Genomic DNA, 20,335 nt, shown 5'->3' with positions numbered 1-20,335 from the left:
CTCAGAAGACAAGGAGCTTATGTTAATAAAATCAGAAACTTCTGAAAAATTTCTCTTGGGTAATATATTAAAATTGTACTGTGCAGCCAATGGAGATTTTAAAAACAGACTAAAGTGCAATGAGCCAGATGTACATAAATCAATAAACTAATTCAATATCCATTGTAAGAATAATTAAAATAGATTTCCCCAATCTGGAATTCTTCAGATGAGTTTGGATGACCAGAATTCCCATAAATGGCCACCCAGAATTTCGTGAATTACAATCTCAAGTTTAAAGGATTGGAGGAAGTTTCATGTAGGTTTACTCACCTCGAGGTCTTGGCTGATTAAGCCCAGGACCACGTCAAGGCAAATAAGAGTCCCTGAGCGCCCAATTCCTGCACTGCAGTGAGTAATGATGGGTCCCGATTTGTGGATGTGCCTCATGTAGGAGATGAAAGTTATCAGATCATTGGGTTGAGATGGTGTGTCATGATCTGGCCAAGCAGTAAAGTTTAAATGGGAAATACGCCGGAGTTCACCAGTCTGTCGATTTGAAATTCAAACAAGAACACATACAGAGAAATTAAGACCATCGAGTACCCTGAAGAGAACGAATCTCACAACAAGGACGAACAGGCCAATCTAATTAAAAAAAAAAATCAAATCCATAATAGCTGAGTTCTCTTTCCTTCATTACAGTTTCTTTCAACTTAGCATCTTCCAGATGTACGGAGACTCCTCAACTTCTCAGCTACCGTCAACCTAGAATGGTTCCAGATCACTCCTATGTTGAACTATGTGAAACTTAACATGGATATTAGCCATGAGTTCCAACAAAGGGGAAAGAATACCATGACTAAAGCAGAAATTTTAGGGTCTAGTATAGTGTTTCTCAACCTTGGCGACTTGAAGTCCTGTGGACTTCAACTCCCAGAATCCCCCAGCCAGCACAGCTGGCTGGGGGATTCTGGGAGTTGAAGTCCACAGGACTTAAAGTTGCCAAGGTTGAGAAACACTGGTCTAGTAGTTATTAAAGATTAATGGTAGGTTTAGCAAATGGAATCTCCTCAAATTGGAAGACAACAAGCATTGTAACAACGGTAGTTTTTTGACTTATGATCACAACTGGGAGCCAAATTTCTATCGTAAGCCATTAGTTAAGTTGGAGCCAATTGCACAATCACTTTTATGAGGGGTGGTAAATGAATCACACAGTCATTAAGTAAATCATGCGGTCATTAAACAAATCCAGCTTTCCCAGTGGGCGTTTTTTTGGCCAGAAATCAGCAAAAAATCATGAGACCAGGATCTCCAACTCATAAATGTGGAGCTGTTGCCAAGCACCCAAATCGCGAACACGGGACCTTGGGAGTGGCGCAATGATCATCAGTGCGAGTACAATCGTAAGTCATTTTTTTCTGAGGCCGTCTTAACTTTGAACCATTTTTAAATGAATGGTAATAGGTTGAGGACTTATTACCCGTATTACAGATGTTCAAAATACAATAGAAGTAAAAACATGGCTAAACTCTAGAACTTTGCTAAAGTTAGCAACACCTCGATGTTCAATTAAGACTTTGGCTCATCATAATTGTTTATTATTCATTCTTTAAACATTAAACACTTCTACAGATAATCCTTGATTACAGCAGTTCATTTAGTGACTGTTTGAAGGTACAACGGTACTGAAAAAAGTGACTCCTGATCATTTTCACACTTATGACCTTTGCAGCATCCCAGGGTCACCTGATCAAAATTCAGATGCTTGGCAATGCACTCGTATTTACGACGGTTGCAGTGTCCTGGGGTCATGTGATCCCCTTTTGTGACCTACTGATAAACAAAGTCAACGAGGAAGCCAAATTCACTTAACAACCATGTTACTAACTTAAGAACTGCAGTGATTCATTTTACAACAGTGACAAGAAAAGTCGTAAAATGGGACAAACCTCACTGAACAAATGTCTTGCTTAGCAACATAATTTTTGGGGTTCAATTGTGGTCGTAAGTCAAGGACTTAGAGTATTTTATGTATTTCTGAATTTATTTTCAACAACAGAATACCTTACCTTGGGCTTAGACAACTTAGAACTATGCCACTTTCGGTCTGATCTAAACGTAGTACATAAACTTATCAGTTACAATGTTCTGGGGGTGATGAGTTCCCTCCCCTCTCGACATGTATGGTTGTGTGACTGTTGTCTACTTTTATTATTTGTATTTTGTCTTTTTATGTTCTCCTTTTTCCCCCTTGAATTGTTCGCCGCCCTGAGTCCTCCCGGAGAAGGGCGGCATACAAATAATAAAATACAAATACAAATACTTCAGCTTCAACCACAACCATACACAAACACGCAATAGATACAAACTTAAGGTAAACCGTACCAAACTCGATTGCAGAAATTACGACTTCAGCAACAGAGTGGACAATGCCTGGAATGCACTGCCTGACTCTGTGGTTTCTTCCCCAAACCCCAAAAACTTTAACTTTAAACTGTCTGCTGGCAACCTCACCCCATTCCTAAGAGGTCTGTAAAGGGGGCGTGCATAAGCGCACCAGTGTGCCTGTCGTCCCTGTCCTAATGTTCCCTTTCATTCGTATCCATTTCCTGTATTCATAATGTTTATACATATATATGTTGTCTAATACATGCTTAAACAAATTATATATATATTTATTTATTGTGTCACAACCCCTGATATGCCCAAATATGGGAGGAGGCATACTGCTTCCTTTCTCTGTCTATCGGCTCATCTCAAGAGACCATCCAGACAGAAAGCCATTATTTTTAATGTTGCCTTTTTGTTATGTAAAATGCAACACACACACACACACACACACACACACACACACACACACACACATCTCCTGTGCAATTTTGGAACCATAGAAGCAAGAAAGAGGAGCAGAAGTGAGTCCCCCATCCCCCCCACCCCCGATATCTCGGGCTGGGTCTCTCATAATACCATCCTCAAGACAAGGGCCTTACTTGAATATCCTCGAGTTCCATGATCCTAATGATGAAACCTTTGAGTTCCTGCAGCCGCACCAGAGAGAGACGGAGTTTATCGCTGACCATTGTGGTTTTGCCAAGAGCGCTGGGCCAGTACCGCTGACATTTGACTTTTTCTCCTTCTACTTCCTGGGTCATCATGGCTATAAGAGTGCATTTCTGTTCCCAAGCCATTTGCCAGAAGTCATCCACCGTATTAGGAAGAGGTCCTTGGCATGCAATGTACAGATATTCCTTTGACCCCACCAGCATCCGGATAAAACTGGCATTGATATAGCCGCCTTCAGGCCCAAGGAGCACCCTTGTGGTGTCATCTGCAGTTCCCAACAGAGAAGGACATGGTCTTCATTCGTTGTCACTATTATTATCAACTGAGCAATAAGGATGGAATTTTACCTTGTACCAATTTAAAATCTTAAACTGGGTAAAACCAAAAAGGAAGAGGAAGGAAACAGGGGACAATAGAAAAGTGGGGAGAATATGCTAACATTTCAATTCAATGTACTTATAGTCATAGTATTATTTCCATCCCTATATCTTAACTATGAGAACCAGTTTGGTCTAGTCACCAGGAGACTGTGAATTCTAGTTCTACCTTAAACACAAAGCCAGCTGGGTGACCTGGGGCCAGTCATCCTGTCTCAGCCCGTGGAAGGAGGCAATGGCAAACTACTTCTGAAAAACTGTGTCAGGAAAACTGCAGAGATTTCTGCAGGCAGTCACCAGGAGTTAAAATTGACTTGAAGGTGTGTACACTTATCTCACGGACTATGGGGCATCTTAAGCTTGCTTTCATATAACGTGTGCAATTAAGAAATAGATGATATAAAGCTGGATGTAGAGTTTGTAGTTATCAACAATATCACTGACTGCTAAATTATTATTATTTCCCTAGGACAGTGATGGCGAACCTTTTTTGGCTTACCTGCCAAAAGCGGGGGGAGCGCAGGGGGGGTCGTGCGTGGGCGTGCCACATCCATAACGCAATGCGTGACCCCCAGCGCACATGCACGCATGACACACACTACCCCCCATTTTTTGCATGCTTTTTTCAACCTCCCCAGGCTCCAGAGGCTTTAGAGGAGCCTGGGGAGGGCGAAAACAGCCTCCCCCGCCTCCCTGGAGGCTTCAGGAGTTTCCCTGAAGCCTCTGGAGCGCAAAAAAATGGCAGACTTCCAGTTTGCTCTAGGGTCCTTTTTCGTCCTCCGGAGCCTTCAGGGAAGCCTCCGGAAGGCTTAAACCGAACCCACAAGCAAATCGGAAGTCTGTTCCCGAACTTCTGGTTTGTCTGTAGGGCTGTTTTTTTGCGCCTCCGGGGGGGAGAGGCTGTTTTCGCCCTCCCCAGGCTCCTATAAAGCCTCTGGAGCCTGGGGAGGGTGAAAAATGGCCTCAAAAAAAGGCTAAAGTCAGCTGGCCAGTGCGCGCATGCAACACATGCCATAGATTTGCCACCCCAGCCCTAGGATATGATTCCTGCTGAATTATTCCTTCCCCCCCCACCCCGGTGAGTGTCCACCCTAAAAATATGACACTATTATACTAAACTGAAGAATTAGCATGATGACTTTGCAACAAGCTATTTTTTTAAATAATAAATGGCTTAATTTTCTAAGAGAACTCAGCCACACTTCTACAGATAATCTATTGACATAAATATTCCATCTGTTGCTGTCTCAAAGGCAGTCATTAATGACTACAAGAATTAAAAAGAATAAATTAAATAATAAGAGGGCTTTTGGAAATGAAGACTTACAAGGCAGAATGTTCTTATATCTATTCTTCTTTCTGTTTTCCTTCGTTTGGCCAACCAAACATTGATCCAGTGGCTTTAAATCATGAAGACTCTGTAATGACAAAATATTCCTAAATGGATGAAATATTGTATAAATCTTCTTTTGCCTTTAAAGAAGAATATATTACATTAAATATGGTCTATATCACCCAGATCAACACAGATGACTGAGAGATTTGAAGTGTGAGATAAGGTTTAGTTTAATAGCTTGATAATGGACAATTATATTATTTAATTAGAGGTTTAGATTAATACTCTCCTGAATAGATCTTGCAATTAAATAATTAAGCAAGGTGTAAATGACAAAGAACCATGGAAACAACGATGGCAATAAAATCTGGGATCATTTAGCGGAGTAGCAAATGTAGAAAATAATTGATATTTTATAAAATGATTGAATAACTTCAACAATGTTTGTATTTCTCTAGTGTCAGAAAATCTTATCTCTACGAGATAAGTACTTATGGACATCTTGTTTGGTGCCCAATAGATCCTTGATCAAACTGATATTCATGAATGTTGCAACTGTTGTGTGAAAAAGGCCATGTCACTTTTTAAAGTGCTGTTGTAACTTCGAATGGTTACTGTTGTGGCCCAGCAGGAGCTGTTGGAACTGCCACCAGACTCCGACAGCGAGGGGCCCTATGAGTTGGCTCTGGAGGACCCTGGACAGGGTTCCGACTCCGAGCAGGATGCAGAGAGTCTGGTTGGCCACCAGGAGGCGCCTGAGCCTTGGACCAGTGGGGAGGAGACAAGGGAGTGTGATCCTGACATCAGCAGTGAGTTGTTCCTGGATGCCCAGAATCGAAGAGCTAATAGGCGTCAGGAACAGTTGCGCAAGTACAGGAGGTAATTGCACTCAGCTGGTGGTCATTAGGCTCCTCTCCAGACTATATAAAGACTGCTTGTGCACACGCCCCTTTTGCAGAAATCAACGCAGGAACTAATGTTGGAGAACATTATTGTGAGCTTGGCAGGCTGGATTGCTGCCAGGGCTTATCTGTGCTGGATTGCTGTCCAAGCTTGTCTGTGCCGGTTTGCTGCCAAGGACCTATCTGTCTGTTAATTAAATGCCGTAACTTATCTTTGGCTCAAAGTGTGTTGGTGTGGGATGAGGGGAGTCAGAACAGGTTACTAAACAAATGGATGTAAGCCAAGGACTAACTAGTTTTACTTGTGGTCTGCTTACAGATATTCAATTATCCAGCTAGCCAACATCATCATCACCAAGTCTGAGCTACAAATATACTCTTCTACAACTGGACCCTTTAGCAACCCTCCAAAATCATGATGGATCTGCAAAATGTGACTTATGCCCCAAATTTGAAATTCCAACATCCGGGCGCCTCCCACAATCATGCGACCATAATTTAGGCATTCAGCAACCAGCCTGCATTTATGGCTCAACTAGGGCCCTGCAATCACACAACCGTAATTTACTATTTGTTTTGCTGGAAACTGGCATTTACTTCTGGTTTCTAGTAAAAATCGCCCCATAGCAAATGATGGGTTTGCTTAACAACTGTGTCGTTCGCTTTAAAACCATCACAAAAAAAGGATCATAAAACTGGATGTGGTCACATGGTGACTTTTACGACCCTCATGACTTATTACCAAAATTTTGGATTGAATTATGGTTGAGGGCTACCTGTATTAAGGGAGGAAAAAAAAATTAATTGTAACCTATACTGTGTTTCCCCCAAAATAAGACAGGGTCTTAATTTATTTTGACCCCCGAAATAAGCACTTGGCCTTATTTTCAGGAAGGTCTTATTATTTTTGAGGTGCAGGAGGTGGCGAGTGTGGTCACCTCTTGGCTGCTGCTGCGTTGCAATATTTTCAGAGAGGGCTTATTATCCGGGGAGGTCTTATTTTGGGGAAAACAGGGTAACAAAGGGGGGGGGGAAGCATTAATTATAAATATCCTCAGGTTTCCCACTGAAGCCAAAGGGTGGACAAAACTATTATTTTGCCATCACAACAGAGAACATTTTTCCTGTTTTCAGGGTTGCCTTTACAGAAGTTCCGCGCACCTCAATCTCCTTAGATGGGACCCCTTGTTCCAGGACGCCCCGCAGCTTCTGAATAGTTGATTTTAATTTGGTTCCTGTGTAGTTGCCCGAAGGAAAAATTTGGACTACTGGAAGAGCAGCAAGTTCTTCATTGGTGATTAATGGGCAGTCTGGAACAGAAAGTAGATAGATGTATGGATGTCAATAAAAATCCACATAAAAACTCCTTACGATGCTGCTAACTTACGAACTATAGCAACAGTGGTCACCATGATATAGTTTGCAGGCTGTCAGAGGCTGATTAAAACATACTATGATGACAACCTTTATAAAGGCTCCCATAAATAACCCAAGTGGTAAACAACTCCTAAGCATTAAACCTCCACATTCAATCCTTAACCCTTACTACGGCATTGGGATTTTCATTCCATTTACAACACCTAAAAACTTACTTCATACTTACAAAAAAAGCCGTTCCTTTCCACAACTGATCTATCACAATCCTTTTCCTCTCTCTTTCACAATGAAAACCCTCAATTACATCCATAAATTGAAAGGACGTAATTGGCCAATTTAAGGAAGGACCGGTCTAATTAGTTTGCCTTCTTGTAAATGTAGAGTTGCCATATCTGAGCTGTCAACATTTGGGCAACCTCTAGATGGAAGCAGACGATACAGGAAACTCTTCATTCAATAATTGGATGTTTTGTCACCAGCCAGTTGATTCTGGCTGCCTTGTTGTGAACATTGTAAGGAAACCTCTTCTTGTCCATCACTTTAGGAGATTTATCCCAGAGTAAGGGAACATTTCTCTTATGAGAACTTGAGCTATCAGCTTTGAGCTAGCTGTACAAATCAGATAAGTATTGAGTGAGAGCAGTCATCCAGAATTTTTCCAGCCCTATTAATATCATATTAAATGGCCCAGAAAAATAGGACAATATTATATTAAAAGGCCCAGAAAAATAGGACAATATTATATTAAGTGGCCCAGAAAAATAGGACAATATTATATTAAGTGGCCCAGAAAAATAGGACAATATTATATTAAGTGGCCCAGAAAAATAGGACAATATTATATTAAGTGGCCCAGAAAAATAGGACATTGTCACTAAATTATCTAAATTATCTCGACTTTCAATAATTGTCTGCCTCTCATTGACAGTGGCAATCTAGACAGGTAGACCTACATTTCTTCCAGTTTTTTAACGTTCCATGCCTCAAGTCTTGTCAAGTGACACATCAACACATTGATCACACATGCAACCATTACAAGGATTACAGACTTGACATGAAGATCTTTCCTGCCTCAATGCATTATAGGGTCAAGCAGTAGGCTGGGAAGAGTCCACCTGCCCAAACACTTCTGACTGCAGTAAGTCACAACTTGGGAGGAATTCTCAGAGACCTCCAAATTGTCAACAAATTCTAATTTTTAACATGAAAACAAGAAAAGAGATTAAATATTTGAAAAGTGATCGGAGTCATTGGCGACATTTAAATGTACGTCAAATCCAGTTTAATTTGTCTCAGCATTTCATAGTTCTCCGTCTTGATCTTGCAGATATTTTGGAGTTATGTCTTCTTCTGTACATCTCTGAAGATGACAATAGTTGGTTTAAGGTAGCTTTCTAGCTACGAGAGTTCCAGATCATTCTTGAATATGAAAGAAATTAATCCTCAGGGATTCTGCTGCCAGGTGAAGACTAAATTTATTCTTTGGAAAACTCTACAACTAGAAATCTAGTTTGTTACTATCAATATAACTGTTTCCAGGACTGACCGACATTAAAACATGACAAATGCTGGGGTTTTAGCAGTTATCCATTTAGAGAATACAATAATGGCTACCTACCTTTAACAGGCTGTGGCTGGTTTATTGATTCAATTGGCAACTCCTCACTTCCCCAGGTAATATCATCATCATCATCTACCTGAGCTATCAAAGGTTGCTGAGGTAACCTGAAAAAAAAATATGAAAAATACATTCTTCTAAGACAAAAAAAAATAGACATCTCTTTTCCAAAAGACAGCGTTCATTTTAATTGACAGAGGCAACAAAGCATAATGGAATTATTTTCTTAATCAGAATGATGGGTATAAAAAAGTGGTTTTTTTCTTCTTTTTTTGGAAAAAGATACGTCACCTACATTCTAACACACGGGTGTCAAAGAGCCGAGGTGGCGCAGTGGTTAGGGTGCAGTACTGCAGGCCACTTCAGCTGACTGCTATCTGCAGTTCAGCGGTTCAAATCTCACTGGCTCAAGGTTGACTCAGCCTTCCATCCTTCCGAGGTGGGTGAAATGAGGACCCAGACTGTGGGGACGATATGCTGACTCTGTAAACCGCTTAGAGAGGGCTGAAAGCCCTATGAAGCGGTATATAAGTCTAACTGCTATTGCTATAGCTAAACTCGAATTGTTTCATGGGCCGGATTGTGATGTATTACAATGTTTTTTGTTTTTGCGAACCCAGGGTGGGCATGGCCTATGTGTGACTTATCCAGCCTGTGGGCTTCTACAATCCTGTTCTAACAGATCACCCTACTCAAGAGCGTCAAACTCAAGGCCCGTGGGCCAGATCCAGTCCTTGGTTTGCTTAGATCTGGCTACCATGGAAACATCAACGGACCGGCATACGGTGCCTTGGCCCAGCCCAGGCTGACTGGGCACTGATCTACAATCTGGCGTGCTGTAGGACGCCATGGCAACTGAAAACGGAGCTGCGCCCGCCCCTCCTGAGTTCTGTTTGCACTGACAGAATACCGGAGGGAGGCCCGGGGTGGCTGAAAATGGATCCCTCCAGCCCAGGTCACCACAGGTGAGCCAACATGAGTGGCATGCCCACCCTGGCCACACACCCCCTGCCCCCCCCAAGGTAAAACATAATCCTGATGCGGCCCTCAATGAAATTGAATGACAGCCCTGGAAACTGGATGTTTCATGAAAGGATATCAAAAATAAATAAAGAACAACCTAAAAGTAGCAGGAGATCTGAAATCCAATGAAATAAATCCATCACCTCAATTACTGATATTAAAAGGATTGCATCGTATTTTAGTGAACGGGTTGCGGCCGCTAAATCCTCAAATGGAAAAATTGTGATTTCTTACTGAGAAGGCAATAATCCCAGGCAGGTAAGCAAGCTCATTGATTTCAAGAAGTTTATACTGTTTTGGTTTGTAGCCATCAAGTAAATATTAGAACAGTGAAGATAAAACAGTCTTGAGTCTTGTAAAAAGAGTAATCATAGTTAGATTTGGGAAAGGCTTCAGTTGATGATCTTGTTAGTCAAAATAACAACAACAACAACAAATTTATCGGACTTGAACATTTTTTCTACAAAAAACCACCCTTCTTGGAACAGCTTTTATCCTCCAACGTTACCTTAACTGTTCCTAGGTCCTTGCTTAGGACTCGACCTGTTGAGCTACCAACCAGCCCCAAAGGCTATGAATCTCACCAAAGATTAACCAGTAATAATCATCATCATCATCATCACTGCCCCATCCTCTTTTGGAAGAATTTGTGTTCAAAATCTCTGTAGTTTTCTGGGTATTTCCAAAAGGTATAACCTACCGTTCCCATTATAAACTTTTATGTATATCTCCAAGGACTCACCGTCCGCACATTCTGTTGCCATTGCAGTGTTCTTCACAGCCATTTATTTGGGTCTGCTGGGGAAAAGGCAGATCAGGAAGAGTTTGCAATCAATAAGGTAGAGGGAATTTCCAGACTATAAGAAATTTCCCTGCCTTTCTGCAATAGAGGTTTCCTTAGTGAAATTTCAGCCAACCTGACATGGTGCTGGAAGAGTGCTAATATTTTAATTACATAGCCTATTTGCATACTGGTAAGTCTCTATTTACAACAACTGTTCAAAGTTACAATGAACCTCCTGCCCTAAAAGTTACTTACAGCCTGTTTTCAAAGTTACAATGGCTGCCCCTCCCTTGCTACTACATGATCACATTTTTGGGTCTTGGAAACAGATGCACCTGTATGGCCGTGGTCATGTGACCATAAATTATGGGGTTTTTTTTGGCTGAGTTTTAGCATTTGCCTCCTGTATCTGGCAACAAAAACCCCACCCATTGCCCAATGACTGCATCATTTGCTTAATGACCATCACAAAAATAAAAACATAAATAAAAATTAAAAAAAATCAGGTCCAGTCACATAATGCTTTGCCTTATGACCGCAACAACGAATGGCTGTAATTCCAGGCTCAATTATATGATGAATAGACAACTGCCCCAATGTATTTTTTGGTTTCGTAGGACCATTTCGCAGGAGGATGTTCCTTCAAGAGTTTATATTAGAGTTTCAGTAGAGTTTATGATTTGGTTATACAGGTTATATTTTGACTGGAGATATGAGGAAGTTAAGGTTAGGATTCAACTTTACTGAAGACAAATTAATAGGGCAAATTGTATTTTTCGGACCATTAGACGCTCCACAGTATAAGACGCACCAAGATTTTGAAGAGGTAATTTTTTAAAAAAAGTTTTTGCACTCTGCAGGCCTCCCAAACCCTTTGCATGCCTCGAGTTTTTTTAAAAAGAAAAAACAGGGCATGCATTGAGCTTCAGAGGCCTGCAAAGTGCTCCTGGGGGCTGGGGGCAAAAACGAGCAAAAAAAGGCCCGTTTTTCATGAAAACAGCCCCCCCCCTTTTTTTGTGTGCAAAAAACATGGCATGCATAGGCTTTGGGAGGCTTGTAGAGTGCTCCTGGGGGCTGGGAGAATGAGCAAAAAAATGGCCCGTTGCTCATTTTTGCCCTCCCCAGCCCCCAGGAAAGCTTTGCAGGCCTCCCAAACCCTCAGCACGTCCATTTTTGCGAAGGGGACAGGGTTTCAGGAGGCCAAAAATGCTGTATTTAGTGTATAAGATGCACTCAGATATTCACCCTCTTTTTTGGGGGAAAAAGGTGCTTCTTATACTCTGAAAAATACGGTAGGTCTTCATTTTACATTCTGTGGTAGTTAGATTATGGATGAGATTATTTGCAAAGAACTTCTCTATTGGAATATAAAGAAGTGAGGATTAGGGTTTTGATTAATTAAGGACTTGGTTGTCTGTCTTTCTGTCTGTTTGGGTATTTTTTTGATTGATTGTTTGTTTGGCATTCGTCTTATGGGGCACAGTGAGATAGGACTCGATTGAGGACTGTTTTTTTAATATCAAATACACATTTAGCTCACCCCTACATTGGACAGGATGAGAGCTCAGACAACAAAGACAAGGAGAATGCTGGGTAGAAAAAAATCTGGGTCTGCAAAAAAGAAAAAAAGTATAGAAATGATTATGATACCTCAGAAAAATCTTCCGGCAAAGATGACCCATCATAATCTGTGTCCTCTGATTTCTCTTCCAAAAGTTTCCCATTGGTCTCTGCAGAAAGAGAAACACACTGTAGGAAAAAACGCCAACATGAAAAGTACAGACTGACTTTAATTTGCACACCAAATATAAATGCATGCATACCCATCTGTTGTAAAATAACAAAGGCCTGGAAACCCAGACAGTCACTCCCAATTAGGGATGAACTGGGAAAATAAATAGGGACAATATGGATGGGATTGTTGGGGGAGGGGGAGGAACCCACATTAGTCTTGGAGACTTAATCCTCTTGTTTCCCACTGAAAAAACATGGAAATTGTGTTGTTGTTAGTCAACAGTTTGCCACCAGCTTTGCAACAGGATAATCCTGGAGGATTTTAGAAGGTGCAGACTGCCAGACAAGCTGAAGGCTGCCCATCCGTTCCGTGAAGGTTTTTTTTGTGATTAAAAACAAAGACAAAACAAAGAAGTGCAAAAACAAGAAGACAATGTGAAGAGCAACAAAATATAGACCTTTGTACAATTCCATGCATAATGGTGCTCAACTGAAATCTCAATCAAAAGTCCCTTCAAGTATCTTAAAAGTTCAAGTACACGGTGGCGAGAAACCACAGAAAGTCAAAATGACTATTGAAATTTACATTTCTTAAATTCCCAATAGAAAGATGCTTCAAAATTCAGACACCATTACCCAAAAGTCATTTTTCTTTCAAGAATAAAAAAGTATGTGCAGAAGAGCCCTTCCAACGTACAATACATTAATATTTGCTTTTCCAGATTTGTTTTTAGATTGGGCCTTCCCATCTGTAACTGAAGTGCCAAATGACAAAGGGTTGCAGCTGTTTCAAGACAAAAAAACTTAAAACAAAGATTTCTTGAAGCAACTCTGGTTCTATTCATCACAAATACTGAAAAAAAATGCTTCCCAGGATTTTAACATTTTTGCAAACCAAATTAGCATTGAAAAGACATCTGCTCCATATGTATATATTAATGATCTGATAAATGCTCCACTCTCAGAAAAAATAATTCTTGCAAAATCACATCAATATGGAACTCCTCGTACTTTATGGTGTGCAGACCTTATAACCTGTTTTTTTTTCTGAGGTTTTAACTTAGCCATACCTGCATGATGGGTCTCAGATGCAGAATTATTACGATTTAGCAGATTCTGAGCTTCTTCGTCGACAACATCTAAAAGGTACTGAATAACTTGATTGTGATCATCCTCATCGTAAGAATCTTCATCTTGGACTTCTGGTATAAAGAAAAACCGAACATTAATATTATTGGTGGGGAGAAATCAAGATAATACAAAAAGTTTCAGTTAAGGACTGATTGTGATTCTCTCTTGGGAATGGATCAGTGGTGGGTTTCAATTTTTTTTAGAACCTCTTCTGTAGGTGTGGGCTGCTTTGTGGGAGTGGCTTGCCGGCCATGTGACTGGGTGGGCGTGGCCAACATAAATTTGGTGAAACTCACTTAACAATGCTCTTGCTTATCAACCAAAATGTTGGCTCAGAAACTCTGGCATTGAAGTGTACAAGTCTTAAAGCTGTCATGTTACAAGACCCTCACACCCCTAACCCTTTAGAAAGAAAAAACCCAGGGGTGTTCAAACTTGACAGCTTTAAGACTTATGGACTTCAACTCCCAGAATTCCTCCTCTCGCTCTTCATCTTGATGATGTGCGGACGGGCGGGGGGAGGGAGCTGGAACCGGTTCTAAACGGCACTGTAGTTTTGTGGAACCTCTTCTATAGAAGAGATTAGAACTGGCAGGAACCCACCCCTGGAATGAATCTATTTTTCTGATGTGCTATGTATGAGTTTTGCATTACATCATCCTAAGGGGACGATGTCAGGGCCTGGCCCAAAGATGATACAATGAGATTCAATTCAAGTTTAATTTGCTTACACCCAATTGACAGCGCCTTGTCAAACTAAAGTCATAACCTTCTACCCTACATCCTGAGAGATTCTAGGATGCGGCTATCCTTCATCCCTTCTTCCCTTTGCTATCCAGCTCAGGATAGTTTCCTAAACTGGGCCTCTCTCTGGGAATGCTGTGTGTTGCCAAAACTCCAGCTCCCCCTGCCTCTCTGGGTGCACACTTCATAAGATATGATTAAAGTTCTACCCCTAGAATTTTTAGGAAGCAGGACCATCACTGAGAATTCTGGGAGTTGAAGCCTGCACATCTGGGGGTTGCTTGAACTAACATTTTCTGCACTACCAAAGTTAATGCATAAAACAGTGGTGCGTATGATTAAACATTTGTAGTGGCAACATACATTAATATAGGATGAATCCTTCAAAAAGAGTATCATTCTCATAACGTTGTTTCTTTATTATATTTTTATCCTGCCTTTGTAAGAAACTCAAGGTTGGGAACATATGTAATATTTCTTCTCCCCCCCCCCCCCACAACCACCACCTTGTGAAGTGACTTGTCTAAGAGAGAGTGATTTGTTCATAGTCACTTAAGCTTTTGTGCATAAGGCAGGACTAGAGCTCACAGTGTTGGGAGAGCGAGTACGTTCAGCGAAGCGTTGTTAGAGTTGTGTTGGAGAACGCACAAACCAGCATACAGAGACACTGCAGTTTAAATAGGCTTTTACTTTCGTGGAAATAGAGGTATCAGAGTCTATCAAACAGTCCAAGTCAGATAAGACAGTCAGTCATCAATGTCTTTCAGTTAAGGGATAGTCCAGTATCATATAATCAGTTCAGTACTCAAAGTTTGCTAGCAGTTGCAAAACGTACACTAGCTCACAGCACTTTCTAACAGCCAGCTTCCAAAACACTCAGATCAGATCAGCCCAGCATCTAACGAACAGAGAGCTAAAAGTCATTCTGGCTCCCTCTTATGGCCGATTGAGGAAAACAGCAATCAATCACATTTTACAGTATGATTTAAAGAAACAGGTACCACTTTGTTACATGATTTATACATTGCAAACCCAACCGTTAGAATTATATTCCTAACACACAGTCTCTTGGTTTCTAGGTCAGCATCTTAACCATTATACCAAACAGGCTGTCTAATTTGGATGCTATTCCAGAAAACTCCTAAGACTTAGAAAAGCAGACAAGCTTATCCCAGTGTCATTACCTTTGTTGTTGTTGTTGGGGAAATCTGAGGCCTGGAAAACTGTATCACTTGGAGGCATTTCTTTAGAGATGAGATCCTGGGTTAGGCTTTTCAGTTGAAGACTGTTATTTGTTTCACCATTAATCTAAGAACAACCGAGACGAATTAAGCTTTTTTAAATTGAAGAACTCCTTGTGATATACGATTAACTGCTTAGACCTGTGATGGCGAACCTATGGCAGGTCTGCCAGAGGTGGCATGCAGAATCCTCTCTGTGGGCACACTCCCCATTGCCGGCTGCTTTTCTGGTTTCTGGTGTGCGCATGCGTGCTGGCCAGCTGATCTTTGCATGTGCCGGAGCCCCAGAAACCCAAAGACCAGCTGGCCAGCGCGCACCCAAAGACCAGGTGGGCGGCGAATGCAGGCGCACTGGCCAATTGGTCTTTGAGTTTCCAGGGCTGTGACACACGCTCCGGTTTGGGCACTCGGTGCCGGAAAGGTTTGCCATCACTGGCGTAGCAATAGCAATAGCAGTTAGACTTATATACCGCTTCATAGGGCTTTCAGCCCTCTCTAAGCGGTTTGCAGAATCAGCATATCGCCCCCACAGTCTGGGTCCTCATTTCACCCAACTCGGAAGGATGGAAGGCTGAGTCAACTTTGAGCCGGTGAGATTTGAACCGCCGAACTGCAGATAGCAGTCAGCTGAAGTGGCCTGCAGTACTGCACTCTAACCACTGCGCCACCTCTGAGAAGGATTCAAAAGATACATTAGTTTACTTTCAAAAAACCTCAATTAAATCCTAAGAATTACCACAGTTGGCAAAAGCTTCTTTGAAAGCCTATAAATGCAGAACTTCTTTAAAGCAGCTGCGTCTCTTTTCAGAGTTCCACATGATACTGAGATAAGACATGGCTACTTGCATTAGTTGAGCATTAAATGGGTGACTTAAAGCCTGAAAATTGGATCAGTGTATCCAAACCGCTTAGAGAGGGCTGTAAAAGCACTGTGAAGCGATATATAAGTCTAAGTGCTGTTGCTACTTATCCGTCCATTTTCCTATCTTTACTAACATTCTACCAAGATGCACATTTATCTTTTACTACTTATTTGACAACTATTGTTTTACTTTCTATATGTTGTGTTATACATTATGTGACATCTTTCATCCTCATTTGTCAACATTCTTTTATATGAGATTTTTCACATCCAATCATTCTTTTCAAACCTTCCATTGGTATAACCACACATATCTCTGGCACTTTACAACATAACTCTTTGCTTTGTGTTCCAAGGAGCTTTCATACCCTTTTATGCCTGTTTTCCATTTATTTATTCCAGTCATTATCTTCTTTTGTATACAGGAGTCATATTTTCTCTTCTTACGATTTTTCCCCCTTCACATTTTTTTTCTATTTCTTTGCAGATTTATGTCTATTTTTTTTCTAAGATCTATTCTTGTAATTTCCAAAAACTGATTTATCCACGCACCAAGCCTCTTATCCCATTGTATCCACCACTTAGTCCTTCTATCTTTCATTATAAACACGCAGAGCAGTTATGGTTTTTGATTCATTCCACTGCCATTTGTATGAACTAATAAACATGATTAAAACAATATTTTGTTTAAGCAGATGCTATCTGGGACCATTCTCATTCGTAGCTCAATTACTTTTTTGTACTTTTTGGTCTTGTTCTCACTCACCCAGTCATATCACATAACAATACATATTTCTAGATCACATTAAATCAGAGCGTGGCACACTTTTCTTTCCAAACTTATTATTAGCATACACTAGTGCAAGGCTCTTTCATCCCTCTGCTGCAGCTCCCTGTCGCCAGTCAGCTCCACAATTGATAGGGTTTTCGGTTAGGACATGTAGAGGAAAAAAGGATGCCGCGGTAGGAGGAGACTCTATGGCGGGGGAACCAGACTTCCAGTCGGCTCCAGAATTGAACGGGGGGCTTCCGGTTAGGATCTTTGTGGCTCTTTGACTGTTTAAGATTGCTGACCCCTGCACTAGAGTATAACATGCAATAACTACCAATGGATAGATTTCTGCTTTCATGTACGTTTTCAGAAAAAAAACTAGATGACACCAATTCATAGCCTTTTCATTCATGGTTAAATCTACTTTTCCCTGCTTGAATTCAATTCCAACCCAAACGATCATTCAGCTTATTATATCCATACTTCAGATGTATGCACATCCTTTCTCTTAATTTCACAGGTGAACAACATGTATAGGCAGTCCTTGACGTACAAGTTTGTATAGTGAGTGTTCGGAGTTACAACGGCACTGAAAAAAGTGACTTATGACTTACAACCATTGTAGCATCCCTATGATCACGTGATCAAAATCCAGACATTTGGCAACTGATTCGAATTTATGGCTGAAGTGTACCGGGGTCATGTTACACCTTTTGCAACCTTCTGACTAGCAAAGTCAATGGGAAACCAGATTCACTTAACTACTGTGTTACTAACTAAATAACTGCAGTGATTTACTTAATAAACATGACAAGAGAAGTCATAAAATGAGACAAAATTCACTTAGCAAATGTCTCACTTAGCAACAGAAATCTTGGGCTGGATTGGGGTCGAAAGTCAAGGACTATCTGTATTTTTTTCTGACTGACTGTAGTAATGAAATATTTCTCTTTTTCAGTTAATTATACCCATTCATTCTTGACTCCCCATAGAAAGCAAGAAACAGGCTAACTATAAATGGATGAATGAATGACCTGAATACCTGAATGAGCTCTATAATCCAGAGCTTCCTAAATGCATCTCCTTATTTTACTTTTTAATAGTGTTCAGTGTATTTCTTTCAAGTGTTTTTGACTGTAATTTTATAATCTTATAATTCATCATTGTGCTTCATGTTTTATAAATGCAAATTATATAAATAATGCTCATGATTACTTACTTTGCAATGATCAGGTCCACTTTCTGTTTTGCTACAATGTTCTCCCTGGAAGTGGCCTTTCAAAAAGAAGGCAGGAGAGAAAACAAGATTGGTTTATTATTATTTTTAATTTTATAGTAACAGATAAAATTGTCTGGCCATGAAAAATATATTATTTCCTTCAGGTATCAAGTAAACATTGTCAAATATTTGAAATATGCCTGCCCCCTAACCCCAAACTCTCATTCAGATCAAACCTATGGAGTAATTATTTATATTGGCAAAGGAGTTCAATTAAACCCAACATGACATTCTCTTGAAAATCATTCATTACCTTAGGATATTATTCTGCAGAGAGGGTCAGCATGTTCAAAATTATGCCCTTACCATTCTGTTTGATTGACTTCAGACCAATGAATTCATGTTCTTTAGCTTTTGGAAATATCGGGTGGCCATCTCTGAAATCAGATTAAAAAAAAGGTTTACATACAGCTTTTGCCTCGGATACAAATGGATTTTACCCCCCTAAATATATTTAAAACTGGTGATGTTTCACCAACTTTTCATAAGAGACAGGTCCTGTCAGAAATACCTTGTATCATGGAATGCCTAACAGTCTTCGGAACAAAAGAAGTTAAGAAAGGAAATTGTCAGCCTCTGCTTTGCTGTTGCTTCGGCTGCCATGAAACGGGGAGGGAGGGCATGGTATTTGGGAGGGGTTACTCATTGTGCTGGAGGAAGGTTCTGGAGTTCAGCTGCTGATCGGACTACGCATGCGTGGGAGTTTCCCGCCAGGACTAACGGCACCGATGCCTTTTGAAGTTATCTCGCACCTGACACTTGGGAGAATTATGATTGGACTGTAACTGTGATGCCAAGGGGAGGGGAATGGGCTATTCTATATATCAATCGCTTTTGCGCCTAAATATTCAGATTTTGCTTCGCTATGCCTTTAATCATTTATAATTAGTAAAAGTACATTTGATTTCCACACATGGAGACTCGTGGTCTTCCTTTCCTAATTATCTAATGGAGAGGTGCTGACAGAAATAGGACCATTAGAGAAGAGATTCAGGAACAGGAAAACGTGAGAAAGAGATTCGGAGTAAGTCTGCCTTAAATACACATGGTATTAACTGTTTGGGACAATTACATTGGTAGACTTTCAAGATTCGGCTTCATTACCCTAGAGGTAAAGGTAAAGGGTCCCCTCACAAATATGTTCTAATCGTTCCCGACTCTAGGGGGCCGTGCTTATCTCCGTTTCAAAGCCAAAGAGCCAGCACTGTCCAAAGACTTATCCATGGTCATGTGGCCAGCATGACTAAATGCTGAAGGTGCACGGAGTGCTGTTTACCTTCCCGCCAAAGTTTTTTTCTACTATTTTTCCACTTGCATTTTTTATGTGCTTTCGAACTGCTAAGTTGGCAGAAGCTGGGACAAGTAACGGGAGCTCACTCCATTATGTGGCGATAGGGATTCAAACCGCCAAACTGCCGACCTTTCTGATCAACAATGTCAGCATCTTAGTTACCGCGTCCCACGTCACTACCCCACTAGCAGTAAAAAAAATTCGAGAAATCCAAGTGATTGTTATTTCTTAACCTTCCCAGCCTTGTAAAGTTTCATCTGATAATTTCCAAGTCTTAAGGTTAAACCATCAGAGGCTTAAAATTTTCCAGGAGTAGCATTGAATTTTATCTATTTCATATTTAAAATGTCATTAATTACTAGAAATATAACTTAAGCACCATTGATTTCCATGGACAGACATTGCTCAGAAGTACAAGAACCCAAATACTTTTTTGGTAGTGAGCAAATTGCATCTTGTCTTGGATCTCCAGAGATATTTAACAGTGAACATGACTTTGGCCAGTGGAGGATAGGAGGGCCTGGCATGGTCTGGTCCATGGGGTCACGAGGACTCAGACATGACTCAACAAACAAACTTCACTTAGTATGATCAGGTCATACTCTGGAATAAAGGCAAGACTGAATCAGACCAATTCAGTGGTAGGTTCCGGATCCCGTACCAACTGGTACGCTTGGAACGGGCCCGCCGATGTTTATATGGCGCGCGCATACGTCTTAGCCCCTCTGCGATGCTCCAGCTGCTCAAATGAGTGTCGCACAGGTGCCGAAGACTTAAAAGACCGATAAAGAGCTCGGGCAGGCGGGCGGGCCCTCA

General features: G+C 40.9%; 1 protein-coding gene across 3 annotated transcripts in view; it reads right to left on the bottom strand.

Annotated features, from left to right (window-relative positions):
• The window catches only part of PTPN13 (protein tyrosine phosphatase non-receptor type 13), a 181,211-nt gene that overhangs the window by 2,517 nt on the left and 158,359 nt on the right, over positions 1-20,335 (bottom strand). For 2 of the 3 annotated variants that reach the window (XM_087724069.1, XM_087724071.1), the window contains exons 35-45: positions 18,535-18,605; positions 18,169-18,224; positions 15,259-15,382; positions 13,270-13,401; positions 12,116-12,195; positions 10,424-10,479; positions 8,659-8,765; positions 6,825-6,973; positions 4,753-4,843; positions 2,976-3,313; positions 313-528 (exon numbers count right to left, since the gene is read on the bottom strand). In XM_087724069.1, the coding sequence (XP_087580195.1) occupies positions 313-528; positions 2,976-3,313; positions 4,753-4,843; positions 6,825-6,973; positions 8,659-8,765; positions 10,424-10,479; positions 12,116-12,195; positions 13,270-13,401; positions 15,259-15,382; positions 18,169-18,224; positions 18,535-18,605 (1,420 nt within the window). The remainder of the gene's footprint in view (positions 1-312; positions 529-2,975; positions 3,314-4,752; positions 4,844-6,824; positions 6,974-8,658; positions 8,766-10,423; positions 10,480-12,115; positions 12,196-13,269; positions 13,402-15,258; positions 15,383-18,168; positions 18,225-18,534; positions 18,606-20,335) is intronic. The other variant, XM_087724070.1, reaches the window with a different exon arrangement.

Source organism: Thamnophis sirtalis, unplaced genomic scaffold (genome assembly GCF_051295495.1).
Source record: "Thamnophis sirtalis isolate CommonGarterSnake01/CBP01778 unplaced genomic scaffold, rThaSir2_p1.2 scaffold_10, whole genome shotgun sequence".
Taxonomy (NCBI): Eukaryota; Metazoa; Chordata; class Lepidosauria; order Squamata; family Natricidae; genus Thamnophis; species Thamnophis sirtalis.
Note: the sequence above shows the minus strand (reverse complement) of the source record. Positions and strands in the feature narration are given on the sequence as shown.